Source organism: Somniosus microcephalus, chromosome 3, assembly GCF_052327205.1.
Source record: "Somniosus microcephalus isolate GS21.2 chromosome 3, FLI_Smic_1.0, whole genome shotgun sequence".
NCBI classification, from domain to species: domain Eukaryota; kingdom Metazoa; phylum Chordata; class Chondrichthyes; order Squaliformes; family Somniosidae; genus Somniosus; species Somniosus microcephalus.
The window spans coordinates 26,089,142-26,113,773 of record NC_140989.1 but is presented as its reverse complement, the minus strand read 5'-3'; the positions used below and the strand labels follow the sequence as shown (position 1 = coordinate 26,113,773).

General features: G+C 45.4%; 1 protein-coding gene across 2 annotated transcripts in view; it reads left to right on the top strand.

Moving 5' to 3' along the window:
- Window positions 1–24,632, top strand: part of wdr27 (WD repeat domain 27) — a 608,079-nt gene that overhangs the window by 181,434 nt on the left and 402,013 nt on the right. For both annotated transcript variants that reach the window (XM_085979531.1, XM_085979524.1), the window contains exon 22: window positions 1,499–1,596. In XM_085979531.1, coding sequence (XP_085835657.1) covers window positions 1,499–1,596 — 98 coding nt within the window. The remainder of the gene's footprint in view (window positions 1–1,498; window positions 1,597–24,632) is intronic.

Sequence of the window (24,632 nt, the reverse complement as noted above, 5' to 3'; positions counted from 1 at the left end):
CCTAGATTCTAGAACGGTCCTAGCGGATTGGAAGGTAGCAAATGTAACCCCGCTATTCAAGAAAGGAGGGAGAGAGAAAACAGGGAACTACAGGACAGTTAGCCTGACACCAGTTGTCGGGAAAATGCTGGAATCCATTATTAAGGAAATGGTAACAGGGCATTTAGAAAATCATAATATGATTCAGCAGTCAACATGGTTTTATGAAAGGGAAATCGTGTTTAACAAATTTAGTAGAGTTTTTTGAGGATGTAACTAGCAGTTTAGATGAAGGGGAACCAGTGGATGTAGTATATTTGGATGTCCAAAAGGCATTCGATAAGGGCTCGTGGGGTTGGGGGTACTATATTAGCACGGATAGAGGATTGGTTAACGGACAGAAAACAGAGGGTAGGCATAAATGGGTCATTTTTCTATTGGCAGGTTGTAACTAGTGGGGTGTCACAAGGATCCGTGCTTGGGCCTCAGTTATTTACAATCTATATTACAGTAATGACTTAGATGAAGGGACCGAGTGCAATGTATCCAAGTTTGCTGATCATACAAAGCTAGTAGGACAGTAAGCTGTAAGGAGGACACAAAAAGCCTGCAAAGGGATGTAGACAGGTTAAGTGAGTGGACAGTAAAGTGGCAGATGGAGTATAATGTGGGGCAATGTGATGTTATTCACTTTGGTAGGAAGAATAGAAAATCAGAACATTTTTTAAATGGTGAGAAACTATTAAATGTTGGTGTTCAGAGAGATTTAGGTGTCCTTGTACAGGAAACACAAAGAGTTAGCATACAGGTACAGCAAGAAATTAGGAAGACAAATGGCACATTGGCCTTTATTGCAAGGGGGTTGGAGTACAAGAGTAAGCAAGTCTTACTACAATTGTACAGGGCTCTGGTGAGACCGCAGTGCAACGAAGGTTCACTAGATTGATCCCTGGGATGAGAGGGTTGTTTTATGAGGAGAGATTGAGTAGATTGGGCCTATACTCTCTGGAGTTTAGAAGAATGAGAGGTGATCTCATTGAAACTTATAAAGATTCTGAGGGGGATTGACAGGGTAGATGCTGAGAGGATGTTTTCCCCTGGCTGGAGAGTCTAGAACTAGGGGTCATAGTCTCAGGATAAGGGGTCGGCCATTTAAGACTGAGATGAGGAGGAATTACTTCACTCAGAGGATTGTGAATCTTTGGAATTCTCTACCCCAAAGGGCTGTGAATGCTGAGTCTTTGAATATATTCAAGGCTGAGAAAGATAGATTGTTGGACTCTAGGGGAATCAGGCGGGAAAGGAGTTCAGGTCGAAAATCAACCATGATCTTACTGAATGGTGGAGCAGACTTGAGGAGCCGTGTGGCCTACTCCTGCTCCTAATTCTTATGCTCAATTTAAATCTGGTTTCTTTTCCCTGCTCAATTAGGATACTCTCTATTAACTTTAAAATTCACAGTTATGATAATTGATGTCTGATTATGATCCATTTATGTGCTATCTCCATCTTGTTTTAGGGCTCAGTGTTTAGTACTCAGCCTTCCGAATCCTATAATCTCTTTCTGACAACTGCTATAACAGATGGGATCAAATTGTGGGATTTGCGGACGCCAAGGTAAGAAAATGTTTTATCAATTATTCTTAGTGGAATTGCTCGCTGTATCCTATTGTGAGGATAAGCTATTGCTTCACGCGGTACAGAAATGCTAACTTTAGGTGCAGTGACTCCTTTAATTATTAATGTTCACAAAAGTGCTGGTCAACTAGATTATAGATTTAGGCAGTGCAAAGTTGTTGTTGTATTGTATGATGGGTAAACTTATAATGGGATGTCTAGTTTGGCTTTCCATTCGATGGCTTCCTGAGATGCCGAGCGGAGAAATGAGGTGCCTTCCACAGCAGATCTCAGTGGGCAAGTTGAGGTGATGTGTTCCATGGTCTGGGACTCGTGGCCACAGTCGCACTTCAGGTCATCCCTCATCTTCCACTTGTGGAGCAGGAGGCCGCTTCGTCCATGCCTTGTGCGGATTCGGTTGTGCGCTGCCCACTGTCTTTGAGGGAGGGTGAAGCCAGGGACCTCTGCTGTTGGGTCAGTGATGAGGTGTTGGTTCTTTTTGTTGCATGCGTCCCATGCAAGGTAACCCCTCCTGTATTAACTTGCAAAAAATGTTTTAATCAGTTCCAGCCATGTTGTCATGCCCCCACTGTCTTTTACCTCCACCGGTGCTTCAAGCAACTTTTATTGCTGAAAAGAATCACTAATTGGCGTAGAACGTAATCTCATTCACTATTCATTCTTAAGTCACGGTTTGTTTATTATCTTGCTTTTAATCAACATGGAAGCCAAATCCAGTTTTCATTACAAAATGTTAGTCTCAAACAATCTTATGGCGTGCTGACCATTTAACTGTGGCAGTTCGTTAAGACAGGTCAAGCATTCAATACAGTAATACACAAGACATTGCACTTAAAATTGTGAAACTCTGCAGTTGTAATCTCACAGATACAAGAAATCAGTTATTGATTGATTTTATTTTTAAAACTTTGACAAATCTCCAGGTATATCCTTTTTCAGTAGTTTCAGAATTAAATCAGCAAATGGAAAGGCGTGGCACTCGATATGATTACTGTAGTTCCCTATAAAAATTACACAATGGGTTTTTCGGTACATTGCAGAGTTTACTTGGAGCTGGTGTACTTGGTCACGGCCTTTGTCCCTTCTGACACGTTGCGCTTGGCCAGCTCCCCCAGGGCAGCAGCAGGCGCACGGTGGCCTGGATCTCCTGGGAGTTGATGGTGGTCAGGCAGAAAGCCTCACCACCGATGCGCTTGAAAATATTGTTCACAATGGGTGACGTAATAAAACTCACTACGCACTTGGTTTGAGCATAAAGCAAGGCTTTAATCAACTTGTTTCAGAACATGGAGGTCTAGTTGTATTTCACTAGTTCCTTGTCTTACAAAATGTCCCTGACAAGCTGGGGCCCACGCCCGAGTATTTATACACCTTGGACGGCGCCACCAGCTGGCCGTCCAGTGTTATTTCACGAGTAGTTTCTTGAATGATGAGATTTATAACATTCTTCCTGCCTAACAGATTTGGAAGTCCGACGACTTCCTCTTAGCGGATCAGGCAGACCACGAATAGCCGCAGTCTTTTAGATTTTTGTTTATGGCTAGAAGGCACGTCTCCCCGGACCGTGTTTTGGTCCCTGGGCCGCTTGATCCGTACCGGTGGATCGACAGGGCATGTGTTGCTCTGATCGACCCGGGTGCGGGTCCCCACAGGCGCAGAACTGGCTTCATCCTGTTGGATAGCCGGGGATTGACCGGCGTCCTGGCCTCGGGTGGCCATCTCACGGGGAGCGCTCGGCTCCCCGAGTGGATCCGGTGGGGCAGCTGGCAGATCTCTCGATGCCCCAGGTAGGGCGTCATCTTTGGGGGAATGCAGAGTGTCAGCATCATCCCTGTGGGTCCCTCTATCAGTTGAGTCCGTGGAACCGGCCGGACAGGGAGCCAGGTCCCGGAGCGAAACGGTGGACTCCCGGCCATCAGGGTACCGCATGTGCGCGTACGTGGGTTTGACGTCTGCGAGTTCCACCTCGTCGACGAGAGGATCGGTTTTAGATGATCGGACGAATCTTCGGAGCAGCACGGGGCCGGGAGCTGCCAACCATGATGGTAGAGACGTCCCATGGGTGAAGCGACGCTGGAAGTTGAAGAATCGCTCGTGAGGTGTGACATTGGTAGATGTAGAAAGGAGAGACTTGATGGAATGCAACACGTCAAGGAACATAGTTTCCCACTGCTGGTCTGGTAGGTTGCGTGACCTCAGCGCAAGACGAACAGCCTTCCAAATGATAGCGTTGTATCTCTCAACCTGTCCGTTACCGATGGGATGGTACGGTGTCGTTTTACTTGTGGCGATTCCCCGTTGGGAGAGATAACTTTTGAGTTTGCTTGACATGAAGTCCTGTTCCTGGGACTAGGGACAGGGTCACTGGCAAGGCTTGGAAGCTAAGCAGAGCCAGGCCTGGTTAGTACCTGGAAGGGGTGACCATCAGGGAAGACCAGGTGTAGAAGGTCACGGAAGGAGCCCCGAGGAGGGGCGGTTGGTGAGAAGGTCACGGAAGGAGCCCCGGGAGGGGCGGCTGGTGAGCAGGCCCGGGCGTTGGGCTGAAGATTGTCAGACAGGAGGAATGGTGGAAAATGGAATGGCGGCGCACACAGACGCAGCGGCTTTGCTTCTCCCAGGACGGTGCTATTTACGTTTAATGTTAATGTTATTTGTACTGGACTCATGGGAGCTTGCAAGATCACATTTCGTTGTTCATGTACTTGTGCATTGTACAATGACAATAAAGTTGAATTATTATTATTATTATTTTCTTTGCCGGGTCGATAATGTATGGTGTATCCAAAGGCGGCCAAATCCATCCTCCAGAGTTGTATTTTGTTATTCTTGAGCTTAGTGCGTTTCTGGTTATCCAGCATAAAGGCCATGGAGTGCTGATCGGTTATAAGTGTGAAATGGCGACGAGTGAGAAAATGACTCCATTTACGTACCGCTTCGATGATGGCCGTAGCCTCCTTCTCGACAGGAGGATAATGGAGCTCGCTACCCTGCAAAGTTCTGGACAGAAATGCAACGGGTCGACCACCTTGATTCAAGGTAGCAGAGATCGCCATATCCGATGCATCGCACTCGACCACGAAAGGGAGATTTTCATCAATGGAACGAAGCGTGGCTTTTTCCAGTTGTCGCTTGAGGAGGTTGAAAGCTGAAATAGCCATTGCCTCTAATGGAAATGACTGCGTGAAGCAGGGGCTGGATCTTGTCGGAGAAGTGGGGTATCCATTTCACATAATAGGCGAACATGCCGAGTGCCCGACGAAGAGAGCCGAGATTCGTAGGGGGAGGGAGCTCCTGAAGCAGACAAAGTCGCTCCGGATCTGGTTTGATGACACTGTTGTCCACCCAGTAGCCAAGGATGTTGACTGATGGTACTGATTTCACAGATTTGGACTCATTTAAGGTTAAGTTGTGACGATGGGGAACGTCAAAAGATTTCTGGAGGTTGGCATCATGCTCCTTCTGGTCATGACCAGCAATGGTGATATTATCCAGATATGGAAAAGTGTCCGTTAAGCTCTCCGGTTTGACTAGGCTATCCATTGCCTGTTGAAAGACGGCCACCTCATTGGTGACCCCAGATGGAAGGTGACAAAACTGGTAAAGCCGACCATTGGCCTCAAAGGTCGTATTCTTCTTGTCAGAGTCCTTTAACGGCACTTGATGATATGCGCTCTTTAAATCAAAAGTTGAAAATATCTTGTCGTTGGTAAGGTTATTGACCGTGTCATCGATGCGTGGTAGTGGGTAGGCATCCAGGTCGGTATACTGGTTAATAGTTTGCGAGTAATCGATGCAAAGACGTTTCTTGTGTTGCTTCAGAGGATTTTTAACAACCACGACTTGAGCCCGCCAGGGAGATGAACATGGCTCAATGATACCGTCAGCTAGAAGGCGAGAGATTTCTGTCTCGATAAAGGATCGATCATCTTGGCTGAAACGTCGTGATTTAGTGACTATGGGCTTACACCGGGGGGAAAGATTGGCAAACAAGGAGGGCTCGTCAAGCGAAGCCGCCGAAAGTGCACAAAACGGTACTTTGGAAATAGTAAGCTCCGGCTTTGACCCTCCAAACTCGAAAGTGAGTCTTTTGTTTCTGGAAATCCTGTCCCAGGAGCACATCACTGCATAGGTTCTTGAGCACCCCGAGCCGGGAAGAGAAATAAGTGCGGCCATTGAGAATAAGGTTGACAAGACAAAAGCCGGAAGAATTGGCGGTCAGTTTCATCAGAGCCATTGCAATTTCCCTGTTCGAAGGGTGAATACGCAGTTTTAACTTACTGACAGCCCGCTCACTAATGAAGCTGTCAGAGCTGCATGAGTCGATTAGTGCACTCAAAATGTGTCCATTTACCGAAACCTTCGTGGCTGCATGGGACAGACTTTGGGGAAAAATAGCTGTGATGGGAGGAGGGGCAGTTTTATCCTTGACAGCTGTAACCTTAGTAGTGGTTCTTGGGGGAGGAGCAGTTTTATAGATTGCAGCTGTAACCTTAGTAGTGGCTCTTAGGGGAGGGACAGTTTTATAGATAGTAGCTGCAAAATTAACAGGAGCTCTCGACTGGTATACCTTAGAAAAGTGGCCTTTCTTACTAACAGCGGCTGTTGACTGGCATACCTTAGAAAAGTGACCTTTCTTGCTGCAATGATTGCAGGTCGCGTTACGAGCAGGACAACATTTCCTATAATGGAACGCACCGCCACAGAAGAAACACTTCCTTCCAGATTGCCAAGATGCCGCTAGGGCGGGGTCTTCATCAGTGTAGGTTTCTAGGATAGGGTTGTCATCAGCCGGGTTGGAGTCATCATCCGTGAAGGCTTCCACCCGAGGCCTATCGAAAGAGTCACTAAAAGTGATAGCAGCAGCCTGTGCATGTGGTGAAAGCTAGGTGTCTGCATTCCTCTTTGCTAAGTCCAGAGTTTCCATACCTTAGCGGCTGTAAGTGAATTCGGGTCCAGGTCGAGACGGGCGGGTCTGAGTAGTTTCTCCATGATGGATCGATTACTTGTCTGAGTTCCCTTCTACGGTTCGAGTCGTAGCTGGCTGTTCCCGAATCACCCAAAGCGTGGAGTCGATATCAAGTTGATTAAATTGACGTAATAAAACTCACTACATACTTGGTTTGAGCATAAAGCAAGACTTTAATCAACTTGTTTCAGAACATGGAGGTCTAGTTGTACTTCACTAGTTCCTTGTCTTACAAAATGTCCCTGGACAAGCTGGAGCCGACGCCCGAGTATTTATACTCCTTGGACAGCGCCACCAGCTGGCTGTCCAGTGTTATTTCACGAGTAGTTTCTTGAATGATGAGATTTATAACAATGGGCAGTTGAGTTAAAGTGTAAATTCCCTGTTTTAGCCTGAGTGTGTGATCAATCAGCTAAAAGTGGAGGCGGGAATCTGCGTAAGCTGCAAGACGCTAGTTTGTTGAACACTGATAAACGTAGGGCTGGTTTGCCAAGAAAAGTCAAATTTGAATCAGTGTGTTTTAAACGGATTTTTATAAATTTCAAATTAAAAACGGCATATCTGAAAATCTTTGTACCACAGCCAATTCAATCTGTTTGACTGAAAAAAAAACCAAACTGCAACCATAATAAAAATATTCCACCAAAAGGTGATTCGGCCTGTAAAATCTGTCAACGTCTCTGAGGGAAATGTGCCAATGAATTGATAGTTTTCAGCTTGTGGCGATTAAAAATAACTAATTTAAGAACTTTTTTACTGAATGGTATTTTGGAATTCTACATTGGGATCAGTTGTGTATTTGCCTGGTGATGGTGATGTAGTGTGAATAAAGTGTCATTATTGCGAAACAATTTTAAATGGAAAACTATGTTCATCTACTGTGCATGATTTAAAAAGAGAATTTTGAGGGCAGAAAAAACAATTTGCAAATAAATGGGGAGCGTTATATCAAATGACATTTGAGTCTTAGTTCTCTTGAAAATTTATGCTAAAGCAAATCCAGTATGGATTCTACTCTATTTCCAAACTGGTCATGGAAACCATGAGGTTTGTACTGGTGTGCTATAATGTTGCTATGCCTCCTTTATATTAAGATAGCTCTAGGCAGAGTAGTGATGATTGGGATATTTACATAGAGTGAACCACTATTATCCACTATAATAAAGAGGACTCCCTCATGGATAATAGAAATTGGCAGATAATTGAGTGTCCCTAAATTTCGACTTACACATATGGTACAGTAATAACCTAGACATGAGAATGAAGACAATATCTCGGGCTGCGATGCTAATTTCTGTAGTTAGGTGGAGATCGATGTTGGCGTGCTATGCAGTGAGGCAATGACTCGTTCCAGACTTTGTCCCACAAAAACTCTGCCTGTTAACCAGGATGGGGGCTCATTGGAGTGGATAATGGAGGTTCTACTGTATTTCTTATCCTTCAGTCATGACAGGAACATGGCGATGGAGGTAAATTTCAGTGATAGTGTCCCATACAAATTTCAAATTAACTTCTCTCCCCACCATTCCCTCATTCTATGTAAATCTTATTTGCTGGGTTATTCAGTTTGTTTTTTCTGATCATGTCATTGTTGGATATGTTTCTCACACCTCAAGCTTGTTAAATAAAAGTAAAGAAACATACTGATATGAATTTATCAGCGAAGAAGATCAACCATTGATTGCTGAAGGCCGTTAAGGAAGTATTCAGTGCTACCAGTGGACAAAGTATAGGAAGTCATCGGTCTGGGGAAAGCATTCTGTATGAATGTATGAATATCAGGTGACTGATTATTTGTGTGCACAATCTTTTTGCATTACCTTTATGGATGGTACTTGTGGATTGTTGACATTTGTGTCAAAATCAATTGACTAATACTCAGACAATTTAGTGTGGTAGATAAGTAAACACTAAGCAAATATCCTTCATCATTTTATAGCCAGGTTCTTTTAGCCTGTTGGCCACATTTCAGCCGCCAGTGTCATTTTGGTATGCATTTTCAGTGCCAGCTGATACATGTACATGGGTTTAAAGATTGACATTGATGCTTCCAACAGTGCGTGATGCTTCCAACAGTGCGTGATGCTTCCAACAGTGTGTGATGCTTCCAACAGTGCGTGATGCTTCCAACAGTGCGTGATACTTCCAACAGTGCGTGATGCTTCCAACAGTGTGTGATGCTTCCAACAGTGTGTGATGCTTCCAACAGTGTGTGATGCTTCCAACAGTGTGTGATGCTTCCAACAGTGTGTGATGCTTCCAACAGTGTGTGATGCTTCCAACAGTGCGTGATGCTTCCAACAGTGTGTGATGCTTCCAACAGTGTGTGATGCTTCCAACAGTGCGTGATGCTTCCAACAGTGCGTGATACTTCCAACAGTGTGTGATACTTCCAACAGTGCGTGATGCTTCCAACAGTGCGTGATGCTTCCAACAGTGTGTGATGCTTCCAACAGTGTGTGATGCTTCCAACAGTGTGTGATGCTTCCAACAGTGTGTGATGCTTCCAACAGTGCGTGATGCTTCCAACAGTGCGTGATACTTCCAACAGTGCGTGATGCTTCCAACAGTGTGTGATACTTCCAACAGTGCGTGATGCTTCCAACAGTGCGTGATGCTTCCAACAGTGCGTGATACTTCCAACAGTGCGTGATACTTCCAACAGTGCGTGATGCTTCCAACAGTGTGTGATACTTCCAACAGTGCGTGATGCTTCCAACAGTGCGTGATACTTCCAACAGTGTGTGATACTTCCAACAGTGCGTGATGCTTCCAACAGTGCGTGATGCTTCCAACAGTGTGTGATGCTTCCAACAGTGTGTGATGCTTCCAACAGTGTGTGATGCTTCCAACAGTGTGTGATGCTTCCAACAGTGCGTGATGCTTCCAACAGTGCGTGATACTTCCAACAGTGCGTGATGCTTCCAACAGTGTGTGATGCTTCCAACAGTGCGTGATGCTTCCAACAGTGCGTGATACTTCCAACAGTGTGTGATGCTTCCAACAGTGCGTGATGCTTCCAACAGTGTGTGATGCTTCCAACAGTGTGTGATGCTTCCAACAGTGCGTGATACTTCCAACAGTGCGTGATACTTCCAACAGTGCGTGATACTTCCAACAGTGCGTGATACTTCCAACAGTGTGTGATACTTCCAACAGTGCGTGATACTTCCAACAGTGCGTGATGCTTCCAACAGTGTGTGATGCTTCCAACAGTGCGTGATGCTTCCAACAGTGTGTGATACTTCCAACAGTGTGTGATGCTTCCAACAGTGCGTGATACTTCCAACAGTGCGTGATACTTCCAACAGTGCGTGATACTTCCAACAGTGCGTGATACTTCCAACAGTGTGTGATACTTCCAACAGTGCGTGATACTTCCAACAGTGCGTGATGCTTCCAACAGTGCGTGATACTTCCAACAGTGCGTGATACTTCCAACAGTGCGTGATGCTTCCAACAGTGTGTGATGCTTCCAACAGTGTGTGATACTTCCAACAGTGTGTGATACTTCCAACAGTGCGTGATACTTCCAACAGTGCGTGATGCTTCCAACAGTGCGTGATACTTCCAACAGTGCGTGATACTTCCAACAGTGTGTGATACTTCCAACAGTGCGTGATACTTCCAACAGTGTGTGATGCTTCCAACAGTGCGTGATACTTCCAACAGTGCGTGATACTTCCAACAGTGCGTGATACTTCCAACAGTGTGTGATACTTCCAACAGTGTGTGATACTTCCAACAGTGCGTGATACTTCCAACAGTGCGTGATGCTTCCAACAGTGCGTGATACTTCCAACAGTGCGTGATACTTCCAACAGTGCGTGATACTTCCAACAGTGCGTGATGCTTCCAACAGTGTGTGATGCTTCCAACAGTGTGTGATACTTCCAACAGTGTGTGATACTTCCAACAGTGTGTGATACTTCCAACAGTGCGTGATACTTCCAACAGTGTGTGATACTTCCAACAGTGCGTGATACTTCTAACAGTGCGTGATGCTTCCAACAGTGCGTGATACTTCCAACAGTGCGTGATACTTCCAACAGTGTGTGATACTTCCAACAGTGTGTGATACTTCCAACAGTGTGTGATACTTCCAACAGTGCGTGATGCTTCCAACAGTGTGTGATGCTTCCAACAGTGTGTGATACTTCCAACAGTGCGTGATGCTTCCAACAGTGCGTGATACTTCCAACAGTGTGTGATACTTCCAACAGTGTGTGATACTTCCAACAGTGCGTGATACTTCTAACAGTGCGTGATGCTTCCAACAGTGCGTGATGCTTCCAACAGTGTGTGATACTTCCAACAGTGTGTGATACTTCCAACAGTGTGTGATACTTCCAACAGTGCGTGATGCTTCCAACAGTGTGTGATACTTCCAACAGTGCGTGATGCTTCCAACAGTGTGTGATGCTTTCACTGTTTACCCACAAATGTTTCTGTTGATTCCATTTGCAGATGTGAAGCCCTCTACAAGAAAGTAATATTCACAGAATCACAGAAACCCCACAGTGCAGATAGAGGCCATTTCGGCCCATCGAGCCTGCACCGACACATATCCCACCCAATTCCCCGCAACCCCTACACCAACACATATCCCACCCTATCCCCGTAACCCCACGGGGTTGCTGGGCCCTACTTACATTAGAAGGGTTGTGTGTGTGCGTGTGTATGGCAGGGGGTGGGGGGGGGGGGGTTGTTGGAGGAGGGAGGAGATAATAGCCCTTATAATTTTGACTCAGATCCCTTTCACACTTATCAGGATTAAATTACATTTGACCATTTGAATGCTGTTAATGCATCCATCCTAAAATGTTCCCCAGCCTGAGAATCCTGTTCAGGAATCAAGTCAGTCTTTAAGATGAAACATGAATCTTATTCAGTTTTTTGGGATGCCTTCCCTCAGTACTGTACGGGTCACTTCAACTTATATATGAGAAGGACGGGGTAAACAACCAGTGACCCCCATTGACAGTGGACCAACCACTGATTGCTGTAGGCCATTAAGGAAGTATTCAGTGCTAGTTTAAAAGAATGTGTAGTGATTTTCCAGGTGTGGACAAAGTATAGGAAGTCATCGGTCTGGGGAAAGCATTCTGCTTCCCCAAGTAGAAATCCATATGTTTGGATGCAGGGGAAGAAAGATGTACTCCCAGGATACTTTTGGTCTGTGTCATATATAGTGGGCCAGTTTTCTACACAGATGATGCAACCTAAAACCCCTACTGCAGCAGGAATTTACAGTTGGGCATTGTGAATATAAATATTTTGTCTGAAGCCAAAGATACTTACTCCCCAAATAAATTTATCTTCAGAACTGCAGGTGAAACTACTGCAACTCCCCCTTCAATCAGGAGCAACCCTTTGGGAAGGAGGTGAAGGAGATTCTGGAGTTTTACAAGACAAACTTGTAGAATCTCAGAAAAGGGACAGTCAGCTAAATCGATGTACTATCGTGCCAGAAGCGGATGCTGTACTTCTTTCAGGGATAACTCGTGGTTCATATTGCACGGAATCATTCAATAGAATCAATTAGCGGTATATTATCAAGTGGAAGTATCTAGCAAGAATCCTCTTCCTATTATTTTGCCTTAATCAAAGGCTCCTGAACAAACTGCTGTGAAAGAAGAAGCCCATGGAGATGATGCAGCCACACTGTTTGCTTTGGATACTTGCTGGTCAGAACCCAGGAAAGCATGTAATGAGAAAAGCCATTTGGCCCATCATTTACATTGTATATAATATGCTGTGACCAAGAGCAGAACTCCAGAATATCTATTTGATCTTTTCAAGACTAATGCATTCAATATTATTGGCAGGTAGTCCTCTTTGATATAACATTCCAATTTTGCATCCAATTTGTTGTCTATCCAATCATAGCCAGAGCATCTGTAGCAATAGCTTCTTGTCCCACTCCCACACCATCACCTCTGGAGTCCCCCAGAGATCTATCCTTAGCCCCCTCCTCTTCCTCATCTACATGCTGCCCCTCAGCAACATCATCGAAGACATGGCATCAGGTTCTACATGTGCGGTGACGACACCCAGCTCGACCTCTCCACCACTTCTTTCGACCCAAAGATAATGGCTTCGGTCTTCCCAATATTTCGTTGGATTAAATTTCTGCTCATCCGGTACTCGATGTCGGACAAACAGTCTGACAATTTAGTGACAGTGGAGGGGTCGAGAGAGGTGGTGGTGAGGTAGAGCTGGGGGGTCGTCAGTGTACATGTGGAACCTGACGTTTTGTTTTCGGATGATGTTGCCGAGGGGCAGCACATAGATGAGAAATGGGGGATCCCAGAGGTAACGGTGCGGGAGTGGGAAGAGAAAGAGTACAGATACATGTTGTACGGAGAATGAACGTCATTTAGAAGACGCTTATAGGAGTCCGTGGGGGGACCTGATCTTTCCCAGACCATTTTGAGTTTTCAAGACTGAGGAATTCCGTTATCTTCATTTCTGAAGGTGTAATCCTCCTTCAGTCGCTCTCATGGCTTGTCGGTTGAATGCAGTTTTCCTTGGCTGACTTTCAGTGCCATTGAGCTTGTTGCAGATGTGGAGGAGCTCGGGCCTGTATATATAAAGTGATTAGGACTCCAGTGTTTGGTGTATTCTTTCTGTCAGCAAAATGCTGCTGAAAATAATTTGATTGGTTGGCATGAAACAATTAATACTGCAAAAAGGATATAAAGTGCCTTTATGCCTGACAGCGCACAAACAGCCCACTTGAAGGACGTATCTTCTTTTTGACACTGACTTTACCATTCGGTTAGAGCTACCTGCTCTAAATTGTGCACATTTAATTCTGGTGTGGTATTAAGAGCGATCATCACTCTGCGTTGATTTTGTTTCCAAAAAATGCCTCCCTAGAATTGAGTGGTGAGTGTTGCCTTTAATAAGGCAGGGCACGCAATTTCCACGCAGCTGGAGACTGTATTCATTTATATATTTCCTTCATTTAAAAAAAAGACATTCAGACCAAACATAACAGCCAGAGCCTGAAGTCTTGAAACCTTTATTTCCATTGCTGGCAGATAGCTTAATTTCAGATGCAAAATGCTTGAATTTAAATACATTGCTTTAATTGGCCAGTAGGAAACAGCTTAGATTGGAGACCTTGATTAATTTGTGCTGGAGGTATGGCTTTGAGCTTTGGTCAGTGCGAATAAAGCTCCAAAATTGTTTTCCAGACTTCATTATTAGAAGTATGTGATTTTTAATTCTTCAGCTGTTTCTAAATAGTATCATTGAATAAGTATTCAGTATTTTCAATTCTGAACTTGTTCTGATTATTCCATTACCTAAGGCATAGCTTGGCCCAGTTTTTGTTGTTTTTTTTCTGCTATGTACTTGTTTGGCATCTCATCGTCCTGTCCTCTCAGAACTGGCAGTACTTCACCTTCTGTCAAACCTGGTAAAATGGGTAGTGCTGATTTTGCTTCAGTATATAAACAAAATGCATGCTGTTTGAAATTGAGCAGCAGTCTTTTATTCCGTGTGGATTGGTCTTAAAGCCACACTGCTCCTGTATGTATCATGAGTTGTGAAATGCGTTCATTGTTAAAGCGTATTTTTTTAATGCTGCAGTAACGGAAATTGTTAAAAATGCACGTTTGTTCATTCTTTGTGACTTACATGTCAGATTAACACATGCAGTGTCAGCAGTTTTTTAATTTGGGATATTATAGAAAGTTGACATGCATGTAAATCAGAAATACTGCCGATGCACTCAGACACTTACAATTATCCACCCATATTAGTATCCCACTGAAGACAATAGAAATCGCCACCAGTTGATAAATAGAAAATATCATTTTTATTCCTGATGTCTCCCAGACTGCTCTCCAGAATGTCTGCAATCGGTGGTGGGTCCAGATTCTTCAGGAAACTCGGGATGGGGGTGAGGGGGGTGCGGGGAGGATGGAGAGCGCTAATTCAGACTGCTTTCCCGAAGAAGCTGGTGTTGTGCCACCTTCTGTTTGATACAACTGAGTCATTTGCTATGCCATTTCAGAAGGCAGTTTTTCAGGAAGGGGGAGGGCAGGAAAACCGGCAGCTCATCCATGGAGCCGAACCAGAAGTGAAGGTTTATGGGGTTGGGAGAGCAAATCTGAGAGGGCGGGTGGACGTGGAGGGACCAGCAGCAGGTGGGAAGATTGTTGTGGGGCCAGGGGAAGCATTTATTGCTCCTTCTAACCCTGCAAAATTTGTTTTAAAAACTTATATTTACCTTTTTTGAGCGACCCCTTTATGGACTGCATGTTTAGACTGCTCTACGCCAAGTATCAATGAACATAGTGTGCGCCCCAATGGTACCTGAAAATTGCAACAGGGTCCTAATGTAAGTCATAAGACTGCATTTTGTACACCTTAAAGAGTTGCAGGAATGGGGCAGTAAGTGGTGCACTGCCATTTTCCTTCTGATACTGCCCCAATCCCACCCGAAAATACCGGCCCCCTATTCTTTTTCCCACAATCTACAGATCCAATTATGGTCCGAAAGGTGATTAGTTGGAACGAGTTTGCATTTTGTATCATAATTTTTGTGATGAATTACTGTAATACTGTGCACAAACAACGGCCAGTAAATTTATAGATTTTCTCCAGCACTTAAAAAAAAGTTTCTGATATTACAGCTCTCTCTAAAGATAAATGGTATGAATTCTTCATTTTCAAAGCCTAGCAGAAAAGACAAAATGGGCAATATTGTAAGCTGTATTTGTATCAATTCAGTGCTTTTATGAGCTTAAAGAATTGCAAAAGTTGCAGCACTGACCAAAAAGAGACTTGCTAAGCCTTACAGACCATTTTATATGCCCTGCATTGGCAGCCTTGTGACTTCTTATTTTCTTTGCTCGCTGAAAATATTAGGTTCTACTTGATTGCAAAGTTCACAGTAGGACACATTTTGACAGGCAGGAGTTATGTTTCAATCTCTTTAGACATGCACACAGTCCACAGTCACATTTATCCCAACACCCACCAAGAAACAGAAAGACATCACCACCCAGGAATGTGCATAAACCACAAATATATAGCATGATTTCCATAATATCAGACACAAATGTTTATGTAATGAATGCCTGTGGTAAAAGTGACTCTTATTACAAAGACAGCCATAGTTTACATAACTACAGTTCAAAAATGCTGAGATCAATTTGTGAACCCTTGGGAACTGTGAAGCTTTTTCCACTTGGCCAGCATCATTGTCAAAGTATCCCACATGATCAGAGAAATGCGTTAGGGACACAAAGCAATTTCACATCTGGAGTTTCAGACTTTTTGTTAACAAGCTGTACCTTGCCTCAATAATTATTGCATGGAGCTCACACAAAAGAGCACACAATTTAAAAGACTCAGAGGGAATATAACCAGTTCAATTAAACTGACCACAAGGCAAAGATATGTAACTACTGAGCTGATAATCTTTACAGTAAAAGCCCCACCTTGGGTTTGTTAAATAAATTCTGTGACCAGGGCGGACTGTCCGTGTGGGAAGTCGGGGGTGCTCCGGGAATGATTCCATAGCCCGTTTCCTTCCGTGAGAATGCCGAAGAAGCCTGCACCCTTTTGAGACTGTGTTTTAGGAACTACAAGCAATCACTTCTGTTAGGTGCCACTATTTATTAACTGTATCTATATACTATTATAAATGGTGAGTCGTTGCAACATTTTATTAGTATTAGTCCTATTCACCCAAGCCTCTGTCCTTCCAGACAACTATTCCAATGCTCTGCTGGCCGGCCTCCCATCCTCCATGCTCTGCAAACTTCAGCTCATGCAAAACTCCACTGCTGCGATCCCAGCCTGTACCATCACGCCTGTCCTTGCTGACTAAACATTGGCTCTCAGTCCCCAAGACCTCCAATTTAAAATTCTCATTCATGTGTTTAAATTCCTTCATGGCCTTTCCCCTCCATATCTCTGTTGCCTCCTTCAGACTTATAAACACTCCCCCCCCCCGCAAAGAACTCTCCATTCCTCCAAGTCTGGCTTCGTGAATTCTCTATTCCTTTGCCCCACCGTTGGTGGCCATGCCTTCAGCCAGCTAGGCACCATGCTCTAGAATTCCCTCTCTAAACCCCTCTGTCTCTGCCATTCTCTCTCCTTTAAGATCCACCTTACAACCTACCTCTGATCAAGCATTTGGTCGTCGCTCCTAATATATCCTTCTTAGGCTTGGTGTCTGTTGTGGTCTATAAAATGGCTTGTTTTTCTACATTATACGTACTGTATAAATGCAAGTTGTAGCTATTGTTATTGTGTCTAGAAGTGGCACTATAAGGGTCATGATATGTGACTTATTAGGTAAAGGGGGCTCACTCATTGTTATGTTACAGGCTCAAATGAGCCTGAACTCCCCCGTGTGTTTAGACAAAGGGGCCAATTTTCATATGCCAACCGTCCTGTTTATGCTGGAAAACAGGATGGTAGCAAATGAAAATTTAAAAAAAAATTACGCCCCTGTCTGCCAAAGGCCTTCCTGACTCAATTTTCTAGGGGTTCATTGAACCTCATCGCAATGCGTAGATAAGAAAAAGTTAACCCATGGTAGTGAAGTCTCCCACCCCCTCCTCCACCGAGAGGAAAATCGCTGTTGGCCACTGGACCATGCTCCAAACTTGATGGTTTGTCCACACTCCTTGCCTTAGTGTGCAGGCCGTTTCTGCGCTCTCCCTTGTCTTCCATCAGCCAGCTTGAGCGCTTTTGCTACTCTTCCCCATTGGCGGCCCAATGAGCACAACATCAGCCTCCATAATTGTTCCAGGCTTAATCCCCCCCCCCTCCCCCCCACCATGAGCTTTATAATTGACCCGGGATTACTGCCCCATGCCAGTGAACAGGGAAATTGACCATCTAATAGTCTTTCCTCCCATTGGCTAGCAAAATCATGTGGTGGGTATGTCCCCACCCATCATTCAGTAACAGAATTGGCCCTGGGATAGAGCAGTCCACTGTGGAAAATCAGCCCTGCAGCAGGGGCACCCAGCTCATCACAACCCCCCCGCCCTGCCCCCCCCCACCACACCACCCCAGAGCTCCCTTTCCCTTGAGAGTTCACCACCTTTAGCTCCCCATTGAGATAATTTACCTATCTTTTCTCCCCTGATCTCTCCTTTCCTCCACCTCCTCTTTCTTTTTCGCTTCCTTCCTATATTCCCCTCCCCTTTTCCCTCCTCTCTTCTCCCTCCCCTCTCCCTCTTCATCGCCCTCCCTTCCTCCTCTCTCCATCTCTCCCTCTCCCTCTCCTCCTCCTTTCTTCACTTCCTCTCCCCATTTACCCCCTTTCCCTCTACCTCTCCCTCTTCCACCCTCCTATCTGCCTCTCCCCCCACCCCCCGCCTTCGTTTTTGTCCCTCACGTATCTGGGTCCAATCATCCCTTGACCCATGCTTGACCTAAATACTGCACTGGGTTTCTACTCCCGCTACTCAATGCGCCATGAGGTTGACTCTCAATATATTAAAAGTCTTGTGCCTGCAAACACTTACTGGTTTCCTGATGCTACACTTACTCCATGTGGTACGATTTTGTGTCCCGATTTTCTGCATTTTCTCACGTCCAGGGGGAATGTTTTGTAATGCTTCTATTTACCTGGCCTCTGATCGGCAAGGCATGTGAACTTTGTTCCTCCCCATTCCATTGTAGCATCTCTCAAATTCAGTGGTGTTGTTCTGGTCAATTTCAATCTCTCTTCAGCCATCAAAGAAGCTGGCTGCAGAGTTTACATTTTTCTTTGGCCAAGTTGGCCTTTCTCCACCTCACAATACAATCCTTGAATTTTTTTTGTTTTGACCCAGCTGGCCTTGTCCCCAGGTTCCCAGCTGGGGCCGGGACCATCTCTAAAAAATGTTTTCTTTGACCAACTAAACAAACAACTTTGATTGTTTTTTGGCCAGCTGACCATGGCCCAAGGCTCCTGCCTATTGGCTCGGTACAGTATTTAACATTTTATGGCTGATTATCTTTGGTTCTAGTCTTCCAGCTAAGGGCTGGGATTATGGCAGTGACAGAGGTGAGGCAAGCAGAGAGATTGGGAAGCAGACACAGACACTGGGCGGGTGGACAGAGAAGGAAAGAACACTTTGGGTGACAGAAAGAGAAGGTGGACCTAATGGGGCTGGTGATGGGAAAACGGATCAGGTGGCAGAGAAATGGTGGCCAGGGTTTTCCACTTCGCTCGCCAGCCTACAATTTGCCATCCATAAAAATGTACAGATGGAAAAGCACAGAAGCAGAAAGCCCTCGCCAGTGAGAAGAGATTGGTGCGATAGAGACATTGCTGGTGTGTCTGTCACACTAGATGTCACTTTCCAGTCATCATACTTCAGAGCTTCCCACTTTATTGCAGATTCAAAGCAGTCAGTCAAAGAGAAGGGAAGTCAGTCATTTCATGAAGTGGTCTGATCTGGAACCAGAAATGTACAAGCAGCTACAGTTACCTGGCCACTTCTCCAGAGGGAGTATCTGAGCAGTGGCTTTAAAAGAACAGACCCGGTTAGCAGTTACACATCACAACCATTCTCCATATTACCATGAACAGTGCCAGTGGAGATCTGCTGGGTAAAATGCAATCAATTAAAATTCTTAATAACAAAGTCAGGCAAACAAGTTAGCTCTATTTAAACCATTGATAGCTCGACGGGTTATCAAGTTATTATCAGTAATATCAGGCATTCACTGTAGGGCCTGTCCTCCCAGGACTAGAGCTAAAGCTCAGCTCTTGCTTTAATGGAAAGAAGATGCATTCCCTTCCCCTCCGCTCCCCCCAACCCGACAATAATGTGGCTGAAACACTCTTTAGCAAATTTGAAAACAAATTGCCTAAGCTGTGAGATGATTTTTGCAAGTCACTATGTGTAGCAGCATTGTAAACAACTGGAGGAAGATGTCTTCAAGTTGCTATTTCCAATGAGATCTTAATGCTTTCAAAAATAACTCGTCGAAACATTTGTAGGCCATTCAGCCCCTTGAGCCTGTTCTGCTGTTCAGTTAGATCATTGGCTGATCTGTCTCTTCACACAAAGGGTGGTGGAAATCTCAATCAAAATCAAATCAAATCAACTTTTATTGTCATTGTTAGTGCACAAGTGCAGTACAACGAAATGTAGGCTTGCGGCTCCCGAGAGTGTACATTTAGATTAAGACATTTAAACATTCAACATACATTTGGCTTGTAATACATTAACATAAACATAACCATAATGAAGTGCATTGGCAGATGTGCAGGCTTTAGAGTTTATTTGTGGAGTTCAGTAGGATGACAGCCCTGGGAAAGAAGCTGTTCCTAAATCTGGTCGTATGGGTGCGAATGCATCTGTAGCGTCTCCCAGATGGCAGGAGGGCGAACAGACTGTGGCTGGGGTGGGTAGGGTCTTTGATGATGGACCATAACCTCCGTAAACAGCGTTTCTGGTATATGTGCTCTATGGTCGGTAGCCGGGTAATGCGTTGGGCAGTTTTAACTACCTGCTGCAGGGCTTTCCGGTCATAGTAGCTACAGCTGCCATACCATACTGTGATACAGTTTGTCAGGATGCTCTCTATTGTGCAGCGGTAAAAGTTAGAGAGGATCAGGGGTGACAGGTTACATCCCTTCAGCCTCCTTAGGAAATATAGGCGCTGCTGGGCCTTCTTCACCAGAGAGGAGGTATTGAGGGACCAGGAGAGGTCTTCCGTGATGTGGACTCCGAGGAACTTAAAGCTGTCCACCCTTTCCACCACAGCCCCATTGATGTGGATGGGGGTGTGACTTCCGCCTTTAGACTTCCTGAAGTCCACAATGATTTCTTTGGTTTTCTTGATGTTAAGGGCCAGGTTGTTATCGGCGCACCACTTCACGAGATGCTGGACCTCCTCCCTGTAGGCTGACTCATCGTTGTTGGTGATCTGGCCTACTACCGTGGTATCATCCGCAAACTTGATGATGGTGTTGGAACCATGAACAGCCACACAGTCGTGGGTGAAGAGGGAGTAGAGGAGGGAGCTCAGCACACATCCTTGTGGGGCCCCCGTGTTCAGGGTCGGGGGGGGGAGGTGTGGTTACCTAATTTGACAGACTGGGGTCTGTTTGTTAGGAAGTCCAGGGTCCAGTTGCAGAGGGAAGTGTTCAGGCCAAGAGTTTGGAGTTTGGTGGCCAGCTTGTTGGGGACGATAGTGTTGAATGCTGAGCTGTAGTCTATGAACAGCATTCTGATGTAGGTCTCCTTACCATCTAAGTGATTCAGTGCCGAGTGTAGAGCAGTTGTGATTGCATCCTCCGTTGATCTGTTTGCACGATAGGCAAACTGGTGTTGGTCAAGAGAGGCGGGAACACTGGCTTTGATGTGAGCCAGGACCAGTCTCTCGAAACACTTCATTATGATGGGTGTGAGTGCGACAGGTCGATAGTCGTTCAGGCACGTCACAGCCGTTTGTTTTGGCACAGGAATAATGGTAGCGGTCTTGAAGCATGTAGGGACTACTGCCTGGGCCAATGACAGATTGAAGATGGCGGTGAAGACATCAGCCAGCTGATCAGCACATTCCTTGAGTACCCGTCCAGGGATGCTATCCGGTCCAGCAGCCTTTCGTGTGTTCACTCCGCGTAGAACACCCCTTACGTCGGAGGTCGACAGAGTGAGCACCTGGTCTTCCGGGGGTGGCAAGGCTTTGGTAGCCGGCTCCTTGTTGTCCCTGTTGAAGCGAGCGTAGAAGTTGTTAAGCTCCTCCGGAAGGGAGGCATCGCTAACCGGGGGGCTGGTGTTTTTGCCCTTGTAGTCAGTGATGGACTGGATGCCTTGCCACATGCGCCGGGGGTCCGAGTTGTTGTGGAAATGATCCTCTATCCGCAGTGTCTGTTTCCTTTTGGCAGTCCTGATACCCTTTTTTAGGTTGGTCCTAGCTGCACTGTAAGCCGCCGCGTCGCCAGATTTAAATGCTGCGTCGCGTGCTTTCAACAGTGAGCGGACCTCTCCGTTCATCCAGGGTTTCTGGTTGGGATATGTCCTGATATTTTTATGGGTCGTGACGACCTCGACGCAGCTGTTAATGTAGAATAGCACTGTGGATGCGTATTCCTCGATGTCATTTATGGGCAAACATGCCCCAATCAGTGCGTTCGAAGCAATCCTGAAGCTCCGATACTGCCATTTTGTTTTCTAGTGACCTGACGTTGGCCAGGAAAATACTTGGGAGGGAGGGTTTGTGTGGGGCCCTCTTCAGCCTGTTTTGGATACCGGCCCTCTTACCCCGCTTCTGCTTGCGTTCCATCTCACTAGCCACCCCTCACACTCACCCTCATCCTAGTGCAATCATACCAACTAACAACACACAAGGGTAGGAACTTGGGTGTTTTATGCAATGTTCACGTAAAATTTCTCTTAATGTGGTCAAACATTGAAATCTTTATTTTCAACACTTTGCGTTCTTGGACAGATTTGTGTGCACTTTTGGAAGTGGCTTAGTGAGTTGCAGTGAATGGTGAGACATAACGGTACCCCCCGCAATGGTCATGAGTGTGAAAGGAATGGCTTGGGCTTTGTAGGGATGCTTTATGGTGTTGGTGTGGGGTGGTGTCAACCTGGCGCATCATGTGGCAGCCAGGGTGTACAGCGTCAAGTGAAGTAAATCTGGCCATGGTGAGACCATTCCTGGCGTCTCGGGCAACAATGTGGTCAGGTGCTGATGCCCTCTGTCCTGTGCAGCATCAGGTGATTGCGGAGAAGGTTGGTGTTGTTGGTGCTGCTGGTGTGCCTGATGATGCTGGTGTTGGGGCTGATTGTGATGGGATTCTGAGGAGCAAGGTGAGAGAGTATATGGTGCACTGATGCTAATAGAATAGAGGGCAGATGACAGAAGCGATCTGTCAATAGTGGGAGAGGTAACGAGGTCAGACTGGATGGAGACTTGTGTAAAGACTTGCAGCATCCTGAATCTGTAGCGGAAATGCAGTTTAGAGAAGCTAGTGGCTAAGGTAACATTTCCCAATCAGCTGGGAGCTTTGACTTGAAATTTGAAGTTGTCAACTCATCAGCTGAGACAATGGCCACTGACCTCCCACCTCAGCTTCACAGACGCGGTCTAGGCACAGCGGGAAATTGGTGGGCGACCTGTCAAGTTCAAAAAGCTGGGAAAAAGTATTGCTAAGTGGCTGTAAACAAGCCACTAATGATTTTAATTGCCTCCCCCGCCGTTTCCTGTCGGGTCTGCTCAGTGCTGGCAGACCCAACATCGGGAAAGTCCAGTGTGCGTGTTTTGACAGCGGGTTGCCGACCCACTGTCAATTATTTAAATTTAACAGCTGACCCGCCACTGAGTGTCGGCAAAATTCTGGCCATGGTTCTCATCTGTCTGAATAAATAGATTAGTTCCTCTTCTTTGTGGAAGTTACTAGCAGGGAACAGCCCAGCTGGGAAAATCTAAATTTGGAGCGTGTATTTTGATTAGGACTCCTTTGTGAGTCATGCACTCTCTAGATTCTTTCATAGTAGTCATCTGGTGTAGTTCTTTAAAGTAACACTGATGTTATAAAAAATGGCCTTACCGTTAACAGCCTGTGGTGTCATTTGAAGTCTAATCTGAATGAAGCAAATTTAGAAACTTATAACTAGACCCGGAATTGCCTAACTTGGATTCAAATGGAGGTCAACCCTGCTGACAAGGGGATAAAAAGACTGCAACCATGTTGATTCTTTCTGACTCTGTGAAATGCAAAGGCAAAAATATATGGGTGAAATTCAGGCTCCCAAGTACTGGCACTAGGCGCATTGACATGGGGAGTGATCCTCAAACGTGTGAAGGAAGCCACAAAAGTCAGAAAAACAGAAAATGCTAGAAATACACAGCAGCTCAATCCATATCTGTAAAGTGGAAACAGGTTGTTGATGTTTCAGGTGCACAACCCTTCATCAGAACTAAAGCTACAGTCAGTTTTAGGTCGAGCAAATAGTGATTGATGCCTGAGAGCTGCGGTGAAGAAGAGAAAGAGGGAAACTAGAAAGGAGGTACTAGGATTTCAAGAAGAATAGCACAGTTGACGTGGTCAGAGTGTGACAAGCTGTTCGAAAGGAAGCTATAAATATACGACAAGCCATGAGATAGACTGAAAGAAAAATCTTGAAAGCAAGCCAGGTGGAACAGTCGCAGTATTTAGTTTCTGTACATTTAATTACATTAACATTATTTAACTACACAGATTTATCACTGTGTCTCAAATTATTGTGCCTTGTAAAATGCTCTATCTTGTGGAGAGAGACGATAATAAGAATAGTGAATGAAATGAACATTAATAAGTGTTACCTGTAGGTGTAAAGTGAATAGTCTGCCGATAATGGTGCAAGATAAATGAATTGACATTTAAATGGCAAGTTGCTATTCTGGCGATGCAGCTTTCTTTTTCAATTTTCTATTGAAACCATGAGCACCACTGGCCCTGCAGGCGTCCACAGCTTCACAGGGCCAACACCTGCTGTGACGTTGAATAATGGGTCCATCCATTGATATACTTTGCTGTAATTAAATGTGGTACTTTAAAGGAGAAAACAAACTTTCAGGGGCAACTTAGAACAGCAGCTGAGGATGGCTGATGTTGGGATCTTAGCGAGAATTGCTTTTCAAAAATTATTTTTAACGCGGGGAGGGGGATCGCAGGGAGGGCATCGGATCGGGGGGGTCAGCGGAGGTCGGTCATGGCAGGTTAGCTTGGGGGGCCAGGAGGAAGCACTCATGCTCCTCCTGGCCCACAAGCAGTGCTGGAAAAGCACTTATCTGCTGGATCCGGCCATTCTTGCCTCCCTTCAGTTGCCGGGTTTCCCGAGCTCTCGGAAACTTGGTCTGCAGCCATTAAATGTAAAAGTCTGTTAAAATCTGAGGCATGCAGCCTCATTAGCATAATTAAATTACTGACCCGCCTCTCGAGAGCAGGTTACGTTCGCGGCGGGTTGGGGTTGGGTTTCAGATTTTTCAGAATTTAAACCCACCCCGACCCCTCTCCCGCCCATCCTAGGGGTTAAAATTCCCCTATTGCCTCTGTGCTGCGTCTCTGCATAAGTCACCA